The 25,690-nt window shown below is 42.1% G+C and overlaps 1 protein-coding gene across 3 annotated transcripts in view; it reads left to right on the plus strand.

The window, feature by feature from the left end:
- DGKD (diacylglycerol kinase delta) overlaps positions 1-25,690 on the plus strand; it is a 113,566-nt gene that overhangs the window by 19,636 nt on the left and 68,240 nt on the right. For all 3 annotated transcript variants that reach the window (XM_059703576.1, XM_059703577.1, XM_059703578.1), the window contains exons 2-3: positions 11,318-11,428; positions 13,039-13,119. In XM_059703576.1, coding sequence (XP_059559559.1) covers positions 11,318-11,428; positions 13,039-13,119 — 192 coding nt within the window. The remainder of the gene's footprint in view (positions 1-11,317; positions 11,429-13,038; positions 13,120-25,690) is intronic.

A 25,690-nucleotide genomic window follows, 5' to 3' on the forward strand; every position in this document is an offset into this window, starting at 1 on the left:
ATGAACAGTGATTTGTCCTGTGGCAAGAAGAGGGCCACTCTCTTTTTCTTTTTTTAAAATTTACAATTTTAACCATTGCAAATTTACAGTTCAGCGGCATTAAGTATATTAACAATGTGTGCAGCTATCACTGCTATTTAGTTCCCTACATAAGAACCCCTTCCCCATTAAGTAGTCAGTCCCCATTCTCCCCTCTGTCCCAGGCCACCACCAATCTGCTCTCCATCTCTATGGATTTGTCTGTTCTGGACATTTAATAAAAATGGAGTTATACAATATGTGTCCTTTTGTGTCTACATCTTTCCCTTAGCATAGTAGCATGTGTCAGTGCTTCAGTCCTTTTTTAAAAAATATATTTTATTGATTTTTTACAGAGAGGAAGGGAGAGAGATGGAGAGTTAGAAACATCGATGAGAGAGAAACATCGATCAGCTGCCTCCTGCACATCTCCTACTGGGGATATGCCCGCAACCCAGGTACATGCCCTTGACCGGAATCGAACCTGGGACCTTTCAGTCCGCAGGCCGACGCTCTATCCACTGAGCCAAACCGGTTTCGGCCCTTTTTTTTTTTTAACAAAAATACATTTTTATTGATTTCAGAAAGGAAAAGAGAGATAGAAACATCAATGATGAGAGAGAATCATTGATTGGCTGCCTTCACACCCCCTACTGGGGATTGAGCCTACAACTTGGGCATGTGCCCCAACTGGGAATCGAACCAGTGAATGCTTGGTTCATGGGTCAGCGCTCAGTCCATTGAACGACGCCGATGGGCAGTACTTAATTCCTTTTATGGCCTAATAATATTCCATTGTATAGATAGGCCGCATTTTATTTTTCTGTTCACCTGTTGATCTATCTTAGAAATGCTTTTACCCTTTGGCTATTGTGAATAGAGCTGCTATGAACAAGTTATTATTTGGATGTTTGCTTTCCGTTCTTTTGGGCATATGCTCAGAGAGTGGAATTGCTGGGTAATTCTGTGCTTACTTTATTGAGGAAGCTTCAAACTGTCTTCCACAATAGCTGCACCATTTTACAGCAATGTTAGAGTGTTCCAGTTTCTCTGCACTTTGCTAACAACACTTGTCTGTTTTTTGTGTTTTTGAATTATGGCCATCCTGATGGGTATAAAGTGGTATCTCATGGTATTTATTAATTTTCACTTCCTTAATGACTAATGATGCTGAGCATCTTTTCATGTGCTAGTTGGTCATTTGTATATTGTCTTTGAAGAAATGTCTATTCCAGTGCTTTGCCCATTTATTTTAAAATATATTTTTATTAATTTCAGAGAGGGAGAGGGAAATAGAAACATCTATAATGAGAGAGAATCACCGATCGGCTGCCTCCTGCATGCCCCCCTTGGAGAATTGAGCATGCAATCCAGGCATGTGAACCAGGAATTGAACTGTGATCTCCTGGTTCATAGTTTGACACTCAACCACTGAGCCACACTGGCCAGACAAATTTACTGCACCTTTAAATATAAAAAGGTGAAAATCCAGAAACACTCCAGTTTAAGACTCAGTGAGTTAATGACAGTAGGGTGACACCTGTTGTGTGCTGGTCCTGCACTGTGCACCATGCAGAGTGGTCTGACTTCACCTTCATGACTGCTTGACCATCGATTGCCATGAGGTGGCTGAGGCTCCCAGCAACCCCAGGTCACATAACTGGGGAATGGTGGAGTGTGGGGCTGTTCCTGTGCCTAATGAAGCCATGCAGGTGATTGAAGAAGGCAGTAGGGTGGACAGTACTTGGAGATGTTGGGGAAACAGAGAGGCATTGTGTCACAGGATACCATTCAGCTGTGTACAAAGCACATGCAGGGGAAGGAAGACAAAGGAAGTGTGCAAACTGATCTCAGGGATTGTGCTGGGTGGTGCAATTGAGATTTCTTTTATTTCTATTTTCTTTCAATTTATAAAATGAGCATTATTATTTTATATAAAACACAAGCATGGCATGCTACCCTTGAAGTGAAGATTCCTGGTGGTGGCATGGTGACATGATGGTTTAGAATTCTGTGCTCTTGTAGCAGAAGATGGAGAAGAGTCTGCCCTCAGTCTCCTCTCTCGAATGTCCTAAAACACAGTTGGAATGGTTCCAACTGTTGGATCAAAACAGATTAAATTTAAGGAACCAGATATACAAAAAGGCATGACTTGTAAAAACAGGATTTAAATTTCATAGCATCCTAATAAACGTATACAGTTTATGGAACATCTTAGCTATGTTTTCCTTTGCCTCAATTTTTAACTCCTATGTTGAAAATAAATCTAAACAGGGAGTTCAAGGACTTGATATAAATTAGCCTGACACTGAAATGATTTTTAAAAAAATCCTCACCGAGTATATCCTTAGAGAGAGGAAGGGGAGGGGGCATTGATGTGAGAGAGAAACATCCATCACTTGCCCCCTGTACATGACTGGGGATCGAACCTGAAACCTAGATATGTGCCCTGACAGGGAATCGAACCGGCAACATTTCTGTGCAAAGGACAATGCTCAACCAACTGAGCCACTGGCCAGGCAACACTGAAAGTATTTGATGTACGAAACATCAGTTTCTTAGATATGTTCATAATTATGCCAGGGTACATTTGAATAAATTAAGTAGAAATAGGCTGTAGAGAACAAAACAAAATAAAAGCAGAACAATATATGGTTTGGGAAAGCAGCTTATTAAATAATTTGTGTGTTCTGTAACCCACTTTTTTAATACACTGAAAACATACTGGAAGGATCTTATTTCAGGTTGTAGTGGTGGGTGTTAGCAGTGGCTGGACTCTTGAGTGTTCTCAAGTAAAGTAATCGCCATCTAGTATGCACAGTGGCCTGGCCTCGGGCTGTTTAACAAGGGACTTTATTTCCACCTGATGTTAGAAAACAGCAGGAAATAGTGGACCGAGCGTGTGCCCAGGGAGGAGGATAGTGATAGTTATGATCTTGCTGTGCATTTATTTGTGCAGCGTTTGGTTGGATATGAGTGTTTCCTGCTCTATACAGCACCCCCTGAGGTGGGAGGGGCAGATCGGGAAACTGGAATGTAGGAGAGTGGCTGCTTTCAGCTCAAGTAGTTCCAGTTTCATGCCTTGCATTCCAGCCTTGGTGTGTTTCATTCACTTCTGAGTTACCAGAGCATCCTGTCTGTACCTCTGTAATGGAAATTTCCTAACTTACACAAAAGTAGGGAGAGAAGTTGGATTAATCACCCAGTCTAAACAGTCATCAGTGCGTTGTGTCTTGTTTCATCTGTCCCCACCTCCCAACCCTACTTTTTTCTGTTATTTAAAGCAAATTCTTATGGTACTTTTTACTTTGTAAAAGTATCTCTCTATCAGCATGCAATTTCCTTAAAGGTCAAGGGTCCCCGTCTCTTTCATCATATTCCCAGCAGTGCTAGCACTTAAGTGTTCAATAAATATTTGTTGAAACAAAGAGTGCATTTCATTCTACTATCCATAAGGAGGCAGATTTTCCTTTGTAGGCTCAAAGATTCCGGTGAATCTTTGGTGCCTTAACTGAACCCCACTGCGTGTATTGTGTGTATTTGGGATGTTGCACCTGCTACTGGTGACTCAGGTTGGCCCACTTCCTGTGTAGAGAACTTGGGTTGTGCCTTGATACATGCACACTTATCCATACGTTCACCCCAGAAAAATGGGAGGAGTTATGACTATAGTCTTGCTTACTGGTAACTTATAAAAACAAAACAAAACAAAAAAACACACAAAAAAATCTTTGCTCAAGCACATATTTTTTTCACTTGATAATGAATCTTAGAATTGAAATCAGACAGACCTGGGTTTGAGCCCGACCTCTGTCCCTTCTCTATTGATACAGGTTCCCTCTGACCCTCAGTTTCTTCATAAGTGAAATGGGGTGGTAACTGTTCACAGGGTGGTGAAGATTAAATAAAATGCTGATGATAACTAAGTTCCTGGTATAGAGTAGACACTCTACAAATACTGACCCTGTCTCGCATCTCCTTGCCCATGTTTCTGTGAAATTGGATGTTTACCATACCTCCCTTAGGATGGTGTGTAGATAAAGTGGGATCATCTGTGGAAAGCTCTTAAAACCCTGGAACACCAGCATTAGTGATCATAGTGGCCACTGATGGTGACCCAACTGAGCTAGCTCAGCCTACCCACCTTTATTAGACAGGAATGCATTTAGCAGATCGATGACACCGGTAGGATCCAGATTATTTCTGCTTTACTACCAGCATTAGACTGTTGCTTGCCACCTCTTGATCTCAACATGGCTGCTATAGCTCTATACACAGTGACTACATTCAAGGCAAGAAAGAAGGGGGAGTTGAAGCCACATGTGTTCCCAGATATTAATGAAGCAACTCCTATGCAGGATTTCTGTTTGACCAAGACTGAGCTATGTGGCCAGAACTGAGGAAGTGGGATTAGGACTGTGATGATGGGCAATATTTGGTACAACCAGTCCACTTAGAATTGAGAAGGGGAGGGAGACAGTAAAAGATGTGCCCTCAGATGTAGGGAAAGAGGCTGTGGACTCCAAATGAAGGGCAGATCTGTGAGCAGCCCTTTTGGGGACTTGGGGATTACATTTTGGTCTACTTTTAGGCTCTTCTGCTTGTCCTTCGTCATATAGTGGGGACAGGAATGAGGCCTTTCCCTTCCTCTCAGTGGAACCTCTAATGCAGGGGTCCTCAAACTGCGGCCCGTGGGCCACATGCAAATACAAATATTGTATTTGTTCCCATTTTGTTTTTTTACTTCAAAATAAGATATGTGCAGTGTGCATAGGAATTTGCTCATAGTTTTTTTTTTTTAATCTATAGTCCGGCCTTCCAACGGTCTGAGGGACAGTGAACTGGCCCCCTGTTTAAAAAGTTTGAGGACCCCTGCTCTAATGACATAGGGGCTTTGGGATGTGGTAGCTTTAATCTTTGTGGCACTGCATTGAAGGAGGCAAACCAGTGGGAAAAGGGGAATTATGTTCTCTTGATTAGTAAGAAAAGAAAGGCAGTCCTTTTTTTGGGTTTTGTTTTAATTTTTATTTATTGATTTGAGAGAGAAACAAACATCGATTTGTTGTTCCACCCATTCATGCATTCACTAGATGATCCCCTTTTGTACCCCGACTGGGCATCAAACCCATCCGGATGACGTTTCAATCAACTAAGCTACCTGGCCAGGGCAAGGCAGTCCTTTTTCTCTGAGTTATTATTTTGGGTCTTTAGGAAAAACCTAATGTGGGGTGCTTTTGAATCAGATTGGCAGCATCCGATGTAGAACCTGGCTCTAAAAGTTGAGAGGAATTCTCCAGCAGAGCAGTTACCTACGTGTCTCTCCTGCTGGTTGTTGGTGCCACGCAGACACAAATATGTGCAGCATTTGGTGTGGCCCTTTGTGTGCAAACGTCCTCAGCTTCTGATAGGCTGTGATAAGACCAGATGGTGGGTAGGTAGGTTGTCAATAAGTTGCAGGTAGTTCGGAATCAGGATGAACTAGTGGGTGGTGTTTTGAATAGGTAAAGGAATTTACCTTTGCCTAATTGAATTAAATCAGATTTATCAGTAGACTTTTATGCTGGTTTCATTTTGCCAACAAATATTTTTGGTCTGGTTGTGCAGGTCTTCCATTTACTGTCTGTGTGGCCTTTCATGAGTTAATTCTTCTGTTTCCTAATATGTAAAATAAGAACAAATCTCCAGAGCTGGTATGAAGGTTAAAAGGTAAAAATGGCTCATCTGTATGTAGTAAATGTGATGAGTACTTAATGTTTAAAATAACCTGTAATTCTTTGAATATGTTGTACATGCTTTATGCTTTTTGAACAGATTATTTTTTATTGTTTCCTGTTTATGAATTATGGTGTTCATAAACTATAAACCATAGAAGAAGGTTCGAAATAAGAGTAAGGAGGCCTGACATTTCTTTTGTGGTCTGTTATGAGCTGTTTAACCTTGAACATATTACTCAGTCTCTTGGTAACCAGTTCTCTTATTTGTGAATTGGAATATTAGTGTCCATTTTGTAGACCATAAGTGTTGTATTAAGAAGGCAAATAGATATAAGATGCTCATGAAAAGTGCTCTGCACATTTAAGGTAATAAGTTTTTCTAGCTTCTTTCCATTGAAATATTTTAATAGTCCTTTTGTATATTAATGTTTTATGCTAACATTCCTACTTTTTTTGGACTTGGTGAATTTGGATGGTATTGTCTAACATAGTTAGTTCCATACCATTTTTTTGTTGAAAGACTAAAAATGTTTAAGGACAAGTAGATGACTGAAGTGAACATTTGCTTAAATTTTCACTCCTTTTATTTTATCTCTATTCCCCCTTCTATTACCTGGCTTGCCTGCAGCCTGTCTCCTCCCTCAGGCAGGTAGTGATCAGGAAAATGGGGAAATTCTCACACTTGCATGCATGAGACACTGATAGCATCAGCAAAGCTCTGCCTGGAGTTGTACTTCTATTCTTTTATTTTATTTATTTATTTTATATTTTTTTATCCTTTTATTGATTAACTTTGTTTTTCCTTTTTTCTTTTTTTAACAACAGACAATATAAATTGTAATGTATGTAAATAAGCTGTACACCCATGCACCCAACAGAGCACTAGGATGTCACCCTCAGGGCTCCTTTTTGTCAGGCCCATGATTCAACATCTTTTAGTCACCATTCTGCTGACTCCAGGTCATGCCTTTTGCCAGTTTTCCTTGTAATCGTTTCTTTTTCTTTGTTACTGTTGTTTTTGCAGAAGTTATTAGAATATTCTGGATGCTGGCTCTCACGTATCTTCTCCCAGAAAGTGGCTTCTCTCTTCTCTTTTTTTGTTAAGGTTCTGATGAGCAGAATTTCTCATTTGAAATATAGTTGGCTTTAGTAGTCTTATAGTATAGTATTTTTAAAAATCCTGTTTAAGAAGCTTTTTCTAGTCCCAAAGTCATAAAGAAATTCTCCGATATCATTTGCTGAAACTTTTAAAGTTTTGCCTTTTGCATTGGATCTGTCTGTCTGGAAGTGACTTGTCTGTGGTTTGTGAGGGAAGGGACCATTGTGTTTTGTCCTTCAACAGCCCATGTTTCAGCCCCATTCACTGACTTGTCTCTCTGCTCCTCTAACCTGTGATGCTGCTGCTGTCAGTTTCAGGCCTATTTCTGGGCTATCTTTGACCCCCCAATTCTACTTCTAGTAATTTGCTCTAAGGAATAGCCCAAGACAGTGTATGCATTTCGTTATAGCAGTATTCTTTGAAGTATTGTTGATGGTGCTGAGCAGGAAGTATTCTAAATGTTCTAGCAGTGGAGTGAGACGCATCTGCACAGTGAAATATATACTCTGTAGCTGTTAAAAATATGTTTACTAATATGAAAGGGTGCTGACATTATAGCACGACAGAAAAATAGGAAGTTCAAGTGCGGTATGTACAGTCTGATTCCATGCTTATAAATAGTTAACGTGCATGTTAATAAAACAACCCTTTCAGTGCACTTTGATCTGGCTTCCCCCTGGCGGGTCCTCCTCTGACTTCTCCCATTGCCACCGTATTTGACATCCACGAGGTCTTCCCAGTGCTTTCTCATCTGCTCCCTGGTTTTTTGCTCACTCTTCTCATCCTGTTTTGGATTCCCGCCTCCTCTCTGCACCAGTGTTGGTGTCCTGGGGTTCCTGGTTGGGTTCCTGGACTTCCTCTCATTCCATTCCTTATCCATAAGGGACTGCCTTTAAGCTTCTCTCCCACAAACTTTCTCTTATACCCCCCACCATATATCACTCAGCTGGCCCAGCATTTTCAAGGTCCCTAGAGCCAGGATGTCCAGAGGGAAGCCCACATCCTCCCCATGAGGGCCCTTGGAATCATTCTGGTTTTCTGTCCTGCCTGCTAGCCTCTGTCTGTGGTGGGTCTTCTTCCCTAACATGCATGACTATGTCATGTCTCTTCCTCCCAGACGCTTGTTGCTGGCTGCTCTTTTACAAGAGTTTCTGGAGTATTCTTCCTGCCTCTAGGTTTTATGCCTTCTCTCTTGGCTCCACACTGTGGCCAGAATCATCATTCAAACGTGTATATATACCCCTTGACCTGTGGCTCACAGGCCTGGCTGTCAGTGATCTAGGCCTGTTCCTCACCTTCCTGGCCATTGTCCCTGCCTTCCTGACCCTCTCAGGCTCTGTGCAACCAGTGCTGTGACTGTGGTGGGAGTGAAGGACTGATGAGGAAGGGGCTCCCACTTCCTTACCAGAGAGGGGCATCCTCACCCTGTGACTGGGAACATGTGTTCCCTCAGAGACAGAGGAAATCTGGTGGGCAGGTGGGTTTGACCAGGGCTCACCGGGTCTGTTTTTGCATTTCTCTGCCTCCTGGTTGAAGCCTCTTTTAAGGACATTTCCAGAGCTGCCTTCCTCAGTTCTTTCTTTGTTTCTGAGCTTCCCCTGCAGCAGGTGACTAAGCAGTCTTGCTGTGGCCAGGCACATGCCTGTCTGGGCAGTGGGTGGCTTAGGCTCAGGCTGAGTGCTCTGCTGGGTTTCACCTCTGGAGTCCAGCTGGGGATTTGCTTCCTCTCTGTCTGGATGTGGGCCAGTGCTCACATTCTCACTTGCTACTCCATCTGATTTTCAGTGCCTGTGTGTGTACTTTTCTCGTCTCTGGTGGTAATGAAAGTGTCCTGGATTGCTTGTAGGACAGAGTCAGCCCTCTTGTTTGTGCAAAGAACGTGACAGGATGATTCTGAGAGCCTGGCTGCCCAACATGCCCTGAGCCAGCTGCAGTTGATATCTGGGTGTTTGAATCTGGCTCTTTGCTCTGTGGGGTGTAAGGAGGAGCCCTGCCAGCCCTGCAGTTTCCTGTGGGTGCTCGTTACAGGCTGCCTGATGCAAAACATAGCGGATTATTCAGAGGTGTTATTTTCTTGACCACTTTTGGTTCATTGCTTTTGACCGACTGTTTAAAAATACTCTGCAACACATCTATAGTATTCACAAGCAGTGAATCAGGAGAAGAAATGTAGTTTCTGAGAAAGCTTCAAAGAAATACCGACTTTATCTCTTCCCCAGCCTTTTCCGCTGAAACCCACCAGTCTTTTTCTGAGCATTCTTGTTCTATAAATAGAACAGCAGCTCTCCTTGGGTAGCCCACGATCAGTTCTCATTTGGTCTCTGAAAGATATGTGTGTGTGTGTGTGTGTTGGATTGTGTTTTATTTTGCTTTTCTTATGTGTGATATGTGTAGCAGGAGATGCAAGAAAAAATATTCAAGTGTTTATCCTTTAAAAATAACTCAGAACTTTTCTGGGTCTGTGCTTGTTTTTTTTGTTTTGTTTTTTTAAATTTGCATTTAAGAAAGAGATGGAAGAGAGTCCTTCCCCTGCAGAGGTAAGGAAAACTCGTGGGCGAGGAGAGGTGCTTGCAAGTCCTGTGGGGTCAAGAGGAAAGGCTCTCCTGCTGTGGGGTGCAGGCGTCTGAGGTTCAGAGCTACTGTGCACACTAGCTGGCCTGTGTCTTTGAAGAGCACATTGAAATGAACATCACCATGTAAAGAAGGGGTCTGCAAAGAAGGTCAGGAAACTCCCTGGGATTGGAGGTTGGGCTGTCTCGCAGCCTGGGTTCTGTCTGGTTCTGGTTTAGCATATGTTCCCACGCTTCCAAAAAGCCAGGCCTTTGTTCAGTTAAGGATGGAGGTTTCAGATTCTGACTGTAGTTGGTGTGTCTCTCCTTTTGATCATTGGGTGATGTTGTGTTCCTCTCTCTGGAGCAATTACCTGGGAGAGCAGGTAGGCGACCTTCTTACAAGTAAAGGTGCAGGTATATATCACAGAGTGAGTAGGTAGATTCCTCAGTAGATTTTCTCCTGGGTTGGTTCTCTTGGGAGTTGAGAGCAGCTTCCATCATACCTGGCCTGTGGTTGTGAGCCGGCATGTGCCTAGGAAGTTCACAGAAGGGACATCCTGTAGCGGGGTAGGAGAAGAGCATGCTGTCTGCATTCCCAGGACACCCTGGACTGCTGTGCTGCTTAGGTGGGGGTTCTGCTGCACAGCCAGGTGTGTGTGGTGTGTGTGTGGGACAGGGGCTTTCTTCATTGTCATCATCTGGGGGCAGGTAACATTGCATCCTGAGTTCTGCTCCCTCCCTGGTTAGGAGTATGCCGATGGAGGGAACAGATGACTAGTGCTCTGCTCTTACCTTCTGATGTATTTGGGGGACAGGAAGTTTCTATGTCTGGTTTTTTCTTATGTCATCTGAGGTGGCCCCAGATACCCAGATGCTTCTTACAAATACTTTTTAAAAAGTTACTTAAAATTACTATGGGATTAGGTGATTAAACAAAAGCTTATTTGAACCAATATTCTTGTCCTTTAACAGAATTTTTGTACATTCTGCCTCCATTCCGTGATGAGACTCTATGTAGAATGGACATTTCTGTTAGGTGGGGTAAACCATACCCTGCAGACTCTGAGAGCCAGGCTCTTGTTCATGCAACTTGTTTATTAGTTTTGACCTGTGTTAGTGGCTCCTAGTGGTTCCATGTGTCAATGACCGGGTAGACTCTGGAGCATTTAACTTCTGAGTGATCCGCTGGGCTCTCTCAGCCCACTAGGTGTCCAGCCCATGGGATGCAATGTGAGGGGAACAGCTCCAGGATAAGCCATGCCCGATCTTAGCTTTCATTGAGACGAGGTGAGTAGACTGCTGTCCACCTCTTGATCCTCTTAACAAAACTCGTGTTTTGTTGTGGTCTCCTCAGATTTACAGGATGAGATAAATTTTGATGACTTTGGCTATCCACTTATCTCTTACCGTGTGGACAGACACATGTGCCTGGCCTGTGAATATGGGTGAGGGCTGAATGGGGCGCAGGTCTGGAGCCGCACTGAACCCCACAGCAACCTACGTCGACAGTTTTGGCAACAGGATCCTGAGAAATGGCAGGAGGCCAAAGAGCATGGAGACGTGGCCAAGAATAACTAAAAAAATACCAAATGCTGAAGTTGGAGAAGGCACTGGCCCAGGCCGCTTGCTGTGGTCCTTCTAACCTTCTGTCCATTTTTGCTGTTCCCCAGGCATGTCCAGGGCACACCTTGGGCCTCTGAAACCCCCACCACTTAGGCATGCCATCGCCCCACAGAGAATTGTGTTAGCCCTCCCCCAGCAGTGCGCTCGGCCTGTCCATAGGTCAAGGTCTGGGGAGAGTGTGAGAAATATTTCTGTTAGGCTGTCAGCAGTTAGAGACGCGCATGTACCAGACCGTCAGTGTGCAGCTTGGGTGGATGAGTGCAGTGGTGCTGTGAAAACGCGTGCTCATGAGTTCGTTTCTGTGCTTTCAGACTGTCATCAAAGAGGGAATGCTCACCAAACAGAACAATTCATTCCAACGATCCAAAAGGAGGTACTTCAAGCTGCGAGGTCGAACACTGTACTATGCAAAGACTGCAAAGGTAAGGAGAAGTACCGGAAACTTCATGGGAGGAAATATCCGGGGACCTGCAGGGTGCTGGGTCTTCATCTGGGAAGAAATCTTCGATTTTTAGAGCTGTGTTTTCTAGAGAAAATACTCTAGGGTTCTAGATTTTATTTGTTTCCGTGGAGATCTAGGTGCTTATAAACATTGAGTTTTATTTATTTTATGTTGTATGTCACCAACGGGGAAGGAGAAATGTCACAGAAATAACCATATTATAGCTGGATATCTTTCCTGCAGAAAGATTAGGGGTCACAGACATATATCTTTTATGGATTAGAGTGTATTTTTAAAAAGTACTTTGAGGTATAATTGGCATACAGGAAGCTATAGATATTTTTTAATGTATACATTTTGATGAGTTTGGAGATAAGTATACACCGATGAAACCAGCACAAAGTATTTTTGAAATGTATCGGGCTTCTTGGTGTGTGAACAGCAGTTCCTTATCCCTGGGCTCTCTAGCCAGGGTACTTCCTGCTGGGTGTCATGTTGCATGTAAGACTGAAAGCTAGTCACCGGGCAGATGCTGGGAAAGAGGAGGAGACAGTGGGAGTCACTAAGTTACCGCCATGTTTAAACAAATGTGGTCTTATACTTTTCAGATATTTGTGTGTTTGTAAAACTAGTTTTTGGTATTCTGAACACTAGTATTTTTGTATCATGTTGCTGTCAATACTGATATTTTGGTGTTAAGAAAAATCCGAAATCTGAATCATTTGCATTTTGAGGTGTATCCTTAGAGAGTTAGTACATTAAAATTTGAAATTGAACAGAGCACCTTGTTATAAAGGGTTCTGACCATGTCCCTCATTTAAAAAAAAACAACCTTACAGTTATTTTAGTTCTATGGGCATTAGGGGTTGGGGAGAGGTTATTTAAAAAGGCCAAGCCTCTTTTCTGGGTTATTATTATTTCCTCCAGGGGTTCCCAATGGAGTCCTCGTAGAGGGGCCAGTAAGGTTAACAGGAGGTGGGGACTGTGATTGTAGGTTTGGTGGTAGAGGAGAGGAAAATGAGGCCTAGATTCCATACCTTTTTCTGGAGCCTTTCTCTCTCTAGGACTAGATACTTTCCACTTTGCTCCCTCGTTTTCTTTCACAGCCCAATGTCTTCTCTTTGGGTCAGTCTCTCTTCACTAGAATAATTTATTTTAGTGGGGACCTTTCTTCCAAATGTGCTTACTGGAGAAGCTAGAGCCAGGAGGACAGAGGATCCTCAGTCCAGACCCCTGCTCTCTCAGGTAGATCCTGTCTGAGGACATATTTCCCATTTAAAATGAAATGCTGATATTACAGAAAATAAATAACAGAATTATATTATTACCATTACTTTTTCTACTAATGCAATCACTAGTGAACTCCCTGTTTAAAAAAAAAAAATCACGGAGCCATGCCTGTGGCTAGATGGGGGGATGTTGTCAGCGCTTAGTTAGGCAACAAGCCTCCAATTTCAGGGTCCTTGGCATCTATGGATGCTTGACCTGGATTGAGGAGAGTGGTGGGCAGCATTGGGCCAGGGCTTAGGAACGTGCCCACCTCAGAGGTGCCTTAGCTTCATGCTGACTGTGGTCCCTGTGTCTCTCCAGTCGATCATATTTGATGAAGTAGACCTGACAGATGCCAGTGTGGCTGAATCCAGCACCAAAAATGTCAACAACAGTTTTACGGTAAGACTCTGGACACACATCTTTCCTGATTCTTCACCATATCTGGTTTCCCTTTTTAATTTGAACAAATGTGTGAGCATTTCAGACTTTTTTATCCTTTTCACTCTGATGGGAACGATTCCTGGTAAATATTGAATTTAAGGCTTAAAATAATACTGTGGTTGGTGAATAACGGAGAATTTGGCACTTGTAAGCACAAAAGCTTGGTACAAATGAAAATTTTTAACATGTTGTAGTTTATATTTCTCTAACAGTTTTACATAGAAGTTTGTTTTTCATTATTGTAGAAAATTTGGAAAATACAGGCAAGTATGTTGAAGCAATGTAAAAATAGCCATAATTAGGCCACCTCAAAACAGAATGTTGATATTTTGGTGTATTTTTCTTTTTTTAGTTTTAAACTACCCCCCTCCCTCCCATTTATAAAAGTTTTGTGCTTTCTGCAAAAGTTCTAAGTGCATAAAATCATATGACACCCCTCCCACCCCCCAAGACAAAGGTAGCAACTGTGCACTCTGGAGTGTTTATCTTTATTTCTAAACTAGAGGCCTGATGGCACGAAATTCATGCAAGAGTAGGCCTTTGCAGCCCCGGCTTCCCCGTGGCCCCACCCCCTGCCCACTGGTCATTCCAGAAGGTTGTTCTGCCGTCGGTCTAATTAGCATATTAGCTCTATTATATAGAATATCTGTGTCTTCACCCACATCCACCATAAGATCATAGTGATCCTTTTGTATTTACACTTTTTTTTCTCTTGACAATTTATGGTGATTATTTCTCTGTGTTAATTGATCTGAATGTTCATCATATTTTTTAATGGCTATGTAGCATTTCTTGTATGACTTTCTAATTTTGGCTTCAGGAGTTGACTTTAGAACCTATAAGTTATGACTCCAGTATTAGGAATGGAGTATTTAAAAATAGTTTTCTTAGTATTACTAAGCTATCTCATTTAGACATAAAGTATGCTTCCTATTTTTTTTTTCTTTCAATTCTTTGATAACAGTCAAGGTGGGTAATTTTCGTCATGTTTAGGATCCGATATTTTGGATTAGTGTTAGTTTCAGATACTTCCAGGTTTTGTTTTTATCTTATTTAATTATTGATTTGATTGATTATTGATGTTGCTGATACAAATGGGATTTTCCTTTCTTCATGTAAATTTCTACTTTGTGATGATGTAACTAACTGTTCCTGGTTTTGCTTCATGGCTTATCGAATTAGCCTTTTCTGATAGTTTCTCTTATCTTATGCTTTATTTTACTTGGGATATTTTTAGCCTTTTCTCCATGAATTTTATGGTTAGTGTCTGGGAGAGACATCTAAAACTATGTAAATGATTATTCTTTGATATGTGGCTTTTAGAGTTTTTAATTTAATAAGGATAGGTATTCTCATTGGAGTGTTTTGAGCATTAATTTAGGTGACCAATTTGGTTTTAGTATTTGTACATTTCCTAGCAATAAATTTTTCTTGGTAATGTTGAACTTTACAACCAAATTTTGGATTTAGAATTTTCTGTCCATGTGTGTGCTTTTCTTTGGTATGGGAAGGTAGCCTTTGTTGTTTTTTGATTTCAGAGTTAAAATAGCTGCATAAAATTCATTTAGTAACTTTTTTTGATTTTATGTGTTCTGGAACACTTAAAAAAATCTTTATTGTTGAAAGTGTTACAGATACCCCCTTTCCCCCTCTCCCCCACTGCCCCTTCCAACTGGTTTCTGCCCTGCCCCAGGCCTTCACCACCCTGTTGTCTGTGTCCATAGGTAATGCATATATGCATATAAATTCTTTGGTTAATCTCTTCCCCCCTCACCCACTCCCTCCTTCCCTCAGAGATTTGTCAGTCTGTTCCATGTTTCCATGCCTCTGGTTCTATTTTATTCATCAGTTTACTTTGTTCATTAGATTCCTTGTTTGTCTATTTTGATTTTTAGATTCAATTGTTGATAGATATGTATTTACAGCCATTTTATTGTTCATATTTTTTATCTTTTGTTTTCTTCTTACTAATTGCTTTTCTTTTGATGCTTTTAATATTCTCTTTGTCTTTAATCCTTGGCATTTTAATTATGTGTCTTGGTAGGGGCCTCTTTGGGTTCCTCTTGTTTGGGACTCTCTGTGCTTCCTGGACTTACGAGTTCAGATAGGGAAAGTTTTCTGTCATTTTTGTCTTCAAATAGGTTTTCAATATCTTGCTCCCTTCTCCTTCTGACACCTCCATAATGCAAATGTTGGTGTGGTTGAAGTTGTCCCAGAGGTTCCTTATAATATGTTCATATCAAAAAAACCCAAAAAACATATATATATATATATATATATATATATATATATATATATATATATATATATATATACATACACACACACACACACACACACACACACACAAATACATACACATACATATATATACACATACATACTAGAGGCCCGGTGCACAAAAATTTGTGCACTTGGGGGGTCCCTTAGCCCGGCCTGTGCCCTCTCGCAGTCTGGGACCCCTTGGGGGATGTCCACCTGCTGGCTTAGGCCCACTCCCTGGGGGGGATTCGGCCTAAGATGGCAATCAGACATCCCTCTGGCAGCCCGGGAGCCCTCGGGGGATGTCCACTTGCCAGTGGGGAGCAGGTCAAAGCTGCAGTCGGACATCCTTAGCGCTGCTGAGGAGGCGGGAGAGGCTCCTGCCACCACCGCTGTACTGGCAGCCGTCAGCCTGGCTTGTGGCTGAGCAGAGCTCCCCCTGTGGGAGCTCACTGACCACCAGGGGGCAGCTCCTGCATTGAGTGTCTGCCCCCTGGTGGTCAGTGTGTGTCATAGTGACCAGTTATTCCCAGTCGTTCTGCTGTTAGGGTCAATTTGCATATTACCCTTTTATTATATAGGATAGAGGACTGGTGCATAGGTGGGGGCCGGCTGGTTTGTCCTGATGGGTGTCCCGGATCAGGGTGGGGGTCCCGCTGGGGTGCCTGGCCAGTGTGGATGAGGGGCTGAGGGCCGTTTTCAGGCTGCCCACACCCCCTTCAGGGTGGGGGTCCCTGCTGGGGTGCCTGGCCAGCCTGGGTGAGGGGCTGAGGGCTGTTTACAGGCTGGCCACAGCCTCTTCAGGATGGGGGTCCCCGCTGGGGTGCCTGGCCAGTCTGGGTGAGGGGCTTATGGCTGTTTGCAGGCTGGCCCCAGCCTCTTCAGGATGGGGGTCCTGCTGCAGTGCCTGGCCAGCCTGGGTGAGGTTGTTTGCAGGCTGGCCACAGCCCCTTCAGGGTGGGAGCCCCCACTGGGGTTCCTGGGCACCCTGGGTGAGGGGCTGGTGGCTGTTTGCAGCCTGGCCAAGCCCCCCAGCGGGGACCCTCACCTCATGAAGGTGTGGCCATCCTGGGTGAGGGGCTGATGGCTGTTTGCAGGCTGGCCACAGCCCCCAGCCACCCAAGCTCCCAGTGGAGGCTGGCTGGAAGCAGGTATCAGATTTATTTGTCTTCTGTAATTGAAACTTTGTTGGTTTGAGCGGAGCCCACAGCCGGCCAGGGCAGGCAGGAAGCTTGGCAACCAAGCCTCCTGCTTGCTCCAGCTCCGTAGCTGCTGGCCGCCATCTTGGTTGGGTTAATTTGCATATAATCGCTCTGGTTGGCTGGTGGGCGTGGCTTGTAAGTGTAGCGAAGGTATGGTCAATTTGCATGTTTCTCTTTTCTTAGATAAGATGTATATAAGTATATATTAATTTCAGAGAGGAAGAGAGGGAGAGAGAGATAGAAACATTAAAGATGAGAGAATCAAAACATCAAAGATGAGAGAGAATCATTGATTGGCTGCATCCTGCATGCTCCACATGGGGGATCGAGTCTGCAATCTGGACATGTGCCTTAACTGGAACTTAACCATGATCTCCTCGTTCATAGGGCAATGCTCAACCACCAAGCCATGCTGGCCAAGCTGTCTTCATATTTTTTTATTCTTTTTTCTTTTTGCTCTTCTGATTGGGTGTTTTTTGCTTCCTCATATTCCAAATCGTTGATTCTCAGAATCCTCTACTGTTGAATCCCTGTAAATTATTCTTTATTTCAGTTAGTGTATGCTTAATTTCTGACTGGTCCTTTTTCATGTTTTTGATGTTCTCACTAAGGTTCTTGTAATTCTCACTAAGATCCTTAAAATTCTCACTAAGACCCTTGAAGCTCTTATTAAGTTCCTTGAGCAGTTTTATAACCATTGTTTTGAACTCTGTATGTAGTAGTTTGCTTTTGTCCATTTCATTTAGTTCTTTTTCTGGAGATTTCTTCTGTTCTTTCATTTGTGAATGTTTTTTTGTCTGCATTTTGGTTGCTTCCCTGTGTTTGTTTCTACGTATTAGGTAGAGCTGCTATGTCTCCTGGAATTGGTAGAATGACCTTGTGTAGTAGGTGTCCTATAGGGCCCAGTGGCTCAGACTCCCCAGTCACCTGAGCTGGCACTCTAGGTGCACCACTGTGCATGTTGTGTGCACTGTCTTGTAGTTGAGCCTTGGTTGATGTTGGCATCACTGGGAGGAATTGACCTTCAGGCCAATTGGCTGTGAGGACCAGCTGCCACCACAGTGGAAGAGCTGCTGTGCAGGAGACACCAATATGGTGCAGGACTTGCTTCAGTAGGGCTTAAGGTGCTCACAAAGTCTGCCCCTTGAGTGTGTTGCTCATGGATGTGTAAAGTTGTAAGTTGGTATGATCTGAAGCTGTCCACCTGGTGCACTGGCTCTGGGGCCTCTTGGGAGGTGCAAAGTCAGTCACTGCCTAGGTCCACCTGCCAAGAGCTACAGAGAGATCTGTAGATGGCTGCATTGGGCTTGGAAGTGCCCAGGTGAGGCCAAGCTCTCTTGGGCCTCTTAGTGATAGGTATGTGGCATGCTGACTCCAGCTGCTGCTTGTTTGAGAGATTTTAGGAAAGACTGAAGCCTAAACTAGGACAGGCCATTCATAAGGAGAAGCTGCTGTAAAAAGCTTGGGTGGGGGCTCAATGAATCACCAGGGTGGAGCAAACAGTGTGAGCCAGGCTGATGAAAACTCAGATATGGCTTCCAGTCAGCTCTGCGATGGGAAAGGTCTCAGCATAGGAAAAATGACCCCTGCAAGCACCTCTGTCAGGGAGAAAGCTGCCCCTGAGTTCTTGCTCCAATGTCAGACAATTCAGTTCTTCCCCATATGTCCCTGGATCCCCCCTCTCCCCCAGCTTTTGCCCAAGTGCTGGAGTTCAGAGGGAGTGTCCGAGTAAGTTCATGTGCCGGCCCTTTAAGAGGAACCGCCTGGGACTCCAGCTGCCTCTGGGTTACTCAGTCACAATCCCTGCTGGTTTTTACAGCCTGAAATTACTGGGACTTCTCCTCTTAGCACTGGTACCCTGGGCTGAGGGGTCTGGTCTGGGGCTGGGACTCTTCCTAGCACTGGTACCCTGGGCTGAGGGGTCTGGTCTGGGGCTGGGACCCTTTGCTCCTCACAGGAGCTTTCTGCACCCTAGATATCCCTTCTGATTAAAAAACATGCCACAAGTAGGTGTCAGACCAGCCTGTTCAGCACCTCCGCCCCTTCTACCAGTCTTGTTGTGTTTTCTTCTTTATTTCTCTAGTTGTAGAACTAGCTTTGTTTTTCTTGTCTGATTTTTTAAACCCTGTCTTTTTTAATTTTTAAGAGAACCAGTTATTGGATTATTGATCAATCCTGTTTACTCATTACCTAATTCAATTTCTGCGAATATTTATTGTCCTTTCTTGTTTTTCACAACTTTATTTAAAACAACTTGTTGATTGGCTTATTTTCATATACATAATGTCATATATATATATGTATATATATATATAATGAAAACATGAGGGACTGAATTTAACTGAGTGCCGTTTTGTTCACATGCCCAAAGTTGTTTTTTTCCCAGTAGAAAAATGTTATTAAAGACAAATTATTTTTGGTTGATCATTGAAGTTATTGAAGAAAACTTTGAAGTATATAATTATAAATAGGAAATTTGAAACCATCCATATTGCTATTACCCAAATATACCCAGTAATATATTTTGGTTTATGTCCCACCAAATACATTTTATAAAATGCAATTTTTAACTTTCTTCACGTAACAATGAGCTTTTTCTCTTGTAATATCCTTTAAAATCTTATTGATATTTTTAGTATTCCATCATATAAATGTATAAGTTTATGTATTCAGTCTATATTAAACATTTCAATATTGTGATGTACATTTGCACACAAATCCTTTTGTGCATTTCTGATTATTTCCATAGTATAAATTATTGGAAATGGAATTACATTTGAAGTAGAAAACAGAAACTTTTAAAAAGCTTTTGAAAAATAAATGCGGTACTGATGCTTGTTACAACTTGAATGAGCCTTGAAAATAACTAAGTGGAAGAAGCCAGACACAAATGGCCACATATTTTATGATTCCATTTATATGAAATGTCCACAATAGGCAAATCTGTAGAGACAGGAAGTAGCTTAGTGGCTTTGAAGGGGCTGAAGAGGAAGAATTGCCTGCTAAAGTGTGCAGGATTTTTTTTTTTTTTTTTGAGGGTGACAAACTTCTAAAATTAGATATGGGAAATGGTTGCACAACTTTGTGAATATGCTGGAAACCACTAAATTGAATACTTTTAAAGGGCGAATTGTATGGAAATTTTATCTCAATAAAAATATGATGGAAATAGTATGCATTTTGGGACTACACTTGTTACTATGGAGCTGTCATTCTGATCTGAGAATGAAGCCTGACTTATATTTCATCTCTGTGGGAAAATTTGTGCAGAGGACCAAATGCTCAGCTTCCAGATGTAGAGCTTGTTCTATGTTGGAGCCTTTGGAACTCCATTTCTGGCTGGTAGTCATGGGTGATTCCCAGCCCTCAGGGAAGAGGCACCTATTCTTTCACATTTATTTCCTATTTTGTTACTGCTCTAACACTGCCTTTTCATCTGAGGATGTGTGGAAGGACAAGAGAAAGAAAGATTCATACTGAGTTCCCCAGAAACATTCCAATATAAGGAAACTCATCCCTTGAATAATCTGTGATGGTGCATGGAATATGGAGATAAATGGGGAATGTTTGGTGCCTAGCCCCCTAGCCACGCTTCCATAGAGTCAGTAAGTTCTGGGCACTGGGGCTTTAGGTGATACAAATATTTTCTTTGCTTAAAATTCACTTTTAATGATCTGGCCCAGTTCTCACCCCCTGCGATATTTACTGTCTGACCTCTGAACCTGTCACTTACCATGCAATGAATGCAGGAGTTGTGTGCAGGTGTCTATTCCATTGGCTGTGCCCATCTGGAAGGCAGCACGCGTGCTCAGGGAGTGGGTGCAGAATGAATCAGTGAATTCACCCAGAAGCTACTGCACTTTCTGGAATATCTCATTTGGTTTTCCAGCTATTCCAATAGTGATTTCCAAGCTCTACAACTGCTACTAAAATTTGATGCCTGGTACAAACTACCAGTCAACAAGAACTACTGTTACCATGAATCAATCAACAGATAGAAACGTCTAAGGGAGATGGGCGGAGGTACTTGTAGGAGAGGAGAGGTTTTGAGACAGGCTTGATGGAAGAAATGGCATGAATGAGCTTCAATGTAATTGGACAAGGGTCTGCCTCTCTTGTTCTTTAAGGACAGTGAGTCGGGATGAAGCTAAAAACATAGAGATTGCCTTTAGATTTCTGATAGGCAGAGCGGTGGCACTGGGTGCTTTCAGAAGGTGGGGCGTAGAGCAGACAGTGGGACCAGCCCCTTACAAGGCCAAAAACACAGCAACATGACAAGAAAGAAAAGGGGATTTACCAGCTTCATGTCTCAGCCTCTGCAATAACATGAAATTCTATGCTTTTGATGATTAAACATGTTAATGCTTTTCTATGAAGACTAAAAGACTTGCTATATTATTGCCAAATTCCCTTAGAAATATCAATAAGACTTCATGAAAATGCTTATTTTTCTATCCTTTTACAAATACCATGTGTTCACATTTTAGAATATCTTTGCCACTTTGATAGTTTAAAAATGGTAATTTTCTTCTTCAATGATTAAAGTGAGTTGAGCTCAAACATTCCTTGCTGTCCATTGGCCATCTGTATTTCTCTTTATGAAATGATTTTTTTTCATGTGCTTTTAGATAGTAGTGTATTTGTAGGGTTCAAAGTTACCTTTTTCTCTCACTCTTTGCCCTCATGGGCTATAATAGTTTTAGTGCTTTTTTTCTTTCTTTCTTTTTTACTAGATTTCATACACTAACAGTGTGCTGACGTTACCAGGTAAAATGTTTTTCATTATCTAACATCTATTTATTTATTTTATGTATTATTTTTAATTGATTAATTATTTCTGTTATTTTTTTTCTCAATTTTCATCTGAGGATATGTTTTTATTGATTTTTAGAGAGAGAGGGAGGGGAAGAGAGAGAGGAACATTGATCCAGCCAGGGAATTGAACCTGTAACCTTAGATATGTGTCCAGACCAGGAATGGAGTCTGTAGCCTTTTGTTGCACCGGATGACACTCTACCAACTGAGCCACCCGGCCAGGGCCTAACACATTTTAAAATTATTTTCAGCTTTAGGATCACAAAATTTACAGATTTGTGCTGAAGGTGTATTTTTACTACCATAATTTTTCAACGGGTTTGTTAAAGCAGCATTTCTGTTTTATTGAAACTATATATTTTAAATAAATTTTTATATTGAAATGTGACTTCCAGCCTGGCTGGGGTGGCTCAGCAGTTGAGCATTGACCCAGGAACCAAGAGGTCTCCAGTTCGATTCCTGGTCAGGGCACATGCCCAGGTTGTGGGCTGAATCCTTACTGAGGTTGGGTGCAGGAGGCAGCCTGTTCCTCTCTCATCGATGTTTCTATCTTTCTATCCCCCTTCCTTCCTCTCTTTCTAAAAATCAATTTAAAAAATTAAAAAAAAACAAATATGACTTCCATACCAAAATGCATAAATATGAGTACAGAGTTTGTTGTGTAACCACTATGCAGATCAGGTGATGGAATGTATCCAGTTCCCCGGAAGCTCCCCTTCCCACATGTAACAACTGTCCTGACTTCTGATACTGTAGATGAGTTTTGATTGTTTTAGGTATTTGATGTAAATTGACTCATAATGTATATTCTTTTGTGTCTGTTTCTGATGTAATTCCTGATTTAATGGCATGTGGGGAATTTTTCTAGTTGTATTATTACTGATTTGTAGCTTAATTTTACTGTGATCAGAGAACAGAGTCTGTGGTTCTAATCTTTTGAAATTATCGAGACTTTAATACCTGTTGGTTTTTATAAATGTTCCATGTGCATTTGAGCAGAACTTGGATAGTAGTTCTTTATCTTTTTTTAAAAAATAGCATTTAGCCCTGACTGGTTTGGCTCAGTGGATAGAGTGTCGGCCTGCGGACTGAAGGGTCCCAGGTTCGATTCCGGTCAAGGGCATGTACCTTGGTTGCGGGCACATCCCCAGTAGGGAGTGTGCAGGAAGCAGCTGAATTGATGTTTCTCTCATCGATATTCCTAGCTCTCTAACCCTCTCCTTCTCCCTTCCTCTCTGTAAAAAAATCAATAAAATATATTTTTTAAAAATAGCATTTAAAAAATCAAATGTTTTTAGAGAGAGAAAGGAAGGAAGAGGGAGAGAGAAATAGAAACAAAAATGAGAAACATCTTCATTGATTGCCTGCCTCCTGTGCGCCCCCTATTGGGGATCCAGCCCACAATCCAGGTATGTGCTCTGACGGGGATTGAACCAGTGATCTCTTGGTGCATGGTTCAGTGCTCAACCATTGAGCCACAACGGCCCGGCAATAATTCTTTATTTTGTTGATTAGGACACAAGTTTAGACATTTTTCTCAAATCTTTTATAATCTACTGATTTATTTTCTGCTTGTCCTATTAGTTATCGAGTGAGATATATTAAAATATCCTATTGTGATTGTAGACTTATCTCTTTTTGTTTTCTTTCTGTTAATTTTTGCTTTATATATTTGGAGGGTTATTATTGAGTCCATACAGATTTAGAATTATTTTATATTCTTACTAGATTGACCCTTTTATTATGAAATAACCATTGTTATCAATCTTAATGTTTTTTGCCTTAAAGTTTACTTTGATGTTATTATAGCTACAATAGCTTTATTTTGGCTAGTAATTGCATTACAAGTAATGGTATATAATTTTCCATCCTTTTACTTTCAACATCTTTTTTTTTATTTAATGTGTGATTCTTGTAAGCAGCATATAGTTTTGTGATTTTAATATTATTGTATATTTAATTTGATTATGTCTTCAACTGGATTATGTTGTGTTTTTTTTTTAAAATATATTTTATTGATTTTTTACAGAGAGGAAGGGAGAGAGATAGAGAGTTAGAAACATCGATTAGCTGCCTCTTGCACATCTCCTACTGGGGATGTGCCCGCAACCCAGGTACATGCCCTTGACCGGAATCGAACCTGGGACCCTTCAGTCCACAGGCCGACGCTCTATCCACTGAGCCAAACCGGTTTCGGCTGGATTATGTTTAATCTATGCTTAATTTAGATACTCTTGTACTTGGGTATAAATTTAACACATATTATTACTTGTTTTCTCTATGTCTCACATTTTGTTTTGTTTTTTCACACCTTTATTTTTTTAATCTTCACCCGAGGATATTTTTTCCATGGATTTTTTTCTTCTTTTTTTAGAGAGAGTATAAGGGAGGGAGGGATGAGGGGGGGAGGAGAGAGAGAGAGAGAGAGAAAGAAAAAGAGAAATATCGATGAGAGAGGGACACATCTATTGGTTGTCTCCCACACCCACGTGCCCTTGACTGGGAATCGAGCCTGAGACCCTTCAGTGCTTGGGCAGGTGCTCTAACCACTGTGATACCACCAAAAGCAGTGCTTTCATCACTTTTAACCTAAGTCCTATTTTATTTTTATTTATTTATTTATTTTTGATTAATTAAATCTTTATTGTTCAGATTATTACATTTGTTCCTCTTTTTTCCCCCCATAACTCCCCTCCACCCAGTTCCCACCCCACCCTCCTCCCTCACTCCCTACCCACTGTCCTCATTCCATAGGTGCACGATTTTTGTCCAGTTTCTTACCTCATCCCCCTCACCCCTTTCCCCCCCAAGAATAGTCAGTCCACTCCTTTTCTATGCCCCTGATTCTATTATAATCACCAGTTCATTCTGTTCATCAGATTATTCACTTGGTTTTCAGATTCACTTGTTGATAGATGTGTATTTGTTGTTCATAATTTTTATCTTTACCTTTTTCTTCTTCTTCCTCTTCTTTTTTTTTTTATTGCTTAAAGTATTACAAAGGGTATTACATATGTGTCCTTTTATTCCCCCCGCCCTTGACAGTCCCCTAGCCTCCCCTATCCCCCAGTGTCTTATGTCCATTGCTTATGCTTATATGAATGCATACAAGTCCTTAGGTTGATCTCTTACCCCCCTCCCTCCTTCCCCCCAGCCCTCCCCCGCCTTCCCGCTGCAGTTTGACAATCTGTTTGAGGCAGCTCTGCCTCTGTATCTATTATTGTTCAAAAGTTTATAATGGTCTCTATTATCCATGAATGAGTGAGATCATGTGGTATTTTTCCTTCATTGACTGGCTTATTTCACTTAGCATAATGCTCTCCAGTTCCATCCACGCTGTTGCAAATGGTAAGAGTTCCTTCTTTTTTACAGCAGCATCGTATTCCATCGTGTAGATGTACCACAGTTTTCTAATCCATTCATCTACTGATGGGCACTTAGTAGGACAAGGAGCTCGTCATCTGAGGTAGAGAGGTGCTCCTGATGGATTGCAGGAAGCAGGTCAAAGGCTGAGGGCAGGCGGGTGTAGGCTGCAACCTGGTCTGTGTCCCTTGAAGGGCAAGGAGCCTGGAGCATGTGGGGATTGTGAGACATTCATGCCCACAATGTGGGCAGAGGATGGCCCACATTGCCTGACAGAGGACTGTGGCTTTTTTTTTCTCCTTCATTTATTTTTAGAGAGAGAGGAAGGGAGAGGGATAGAGCGATAGAAACATGGATCAACTGCCTTCTGCACACCCTCTACTGGGGATTGAGCCCACAACTTGGCATGTGCCCTGACCAGGAATTAAACCAGTGACCTCTTGGTTCCTGGTTCAGTGCTCAACCTCTGAGCCACACTGGCTAGGTGAAGATTGTGGCTCTTGATGGAAGTTTCACTCCCTGGAGCTCTTCACTTCATTCAGTGTGGCCCTCGCCACTTGCTGTCATACCACCACCCACTTGTTGCTGTATGCCGTGGGGGACTTGCCTGAGCCTTCTGCCTCAGACCCCTCAGGTTGTGGTGCTGGCGTTGGGTGACACATTGGCCCTGGGTTTGGCTGAGGCACACATTGGTTGGGGATTGGACACCCTCCCACAGGGGCCTCTAGATCCATCACAGTCACAGTTGACTGAGCAGCATGATTATAGGCACTCTATCTATTCAATGAGTTAATTGAAAGCAATTACCAAATAATTTATTATGTCATTTGGTACTTAATTGGAAATTTTTATTTTAGTTTGGTTTACTTATATTACTTAAATGAAAT

The sequence above is a fragment of the Myotis daubentonii genome, chromosome 7, assembly GCF_963259705.1.
Source record: "Myotis daubentonii chromosome 7, mMyoDau2.1, whole genome shotgun sequence".
Lineage (NCBI taxonomy): Eukaryota > Metazoa > Chordata > Mammalia > Chiroptera > Vespertilionidae > Myotis > Myotis daubentonii.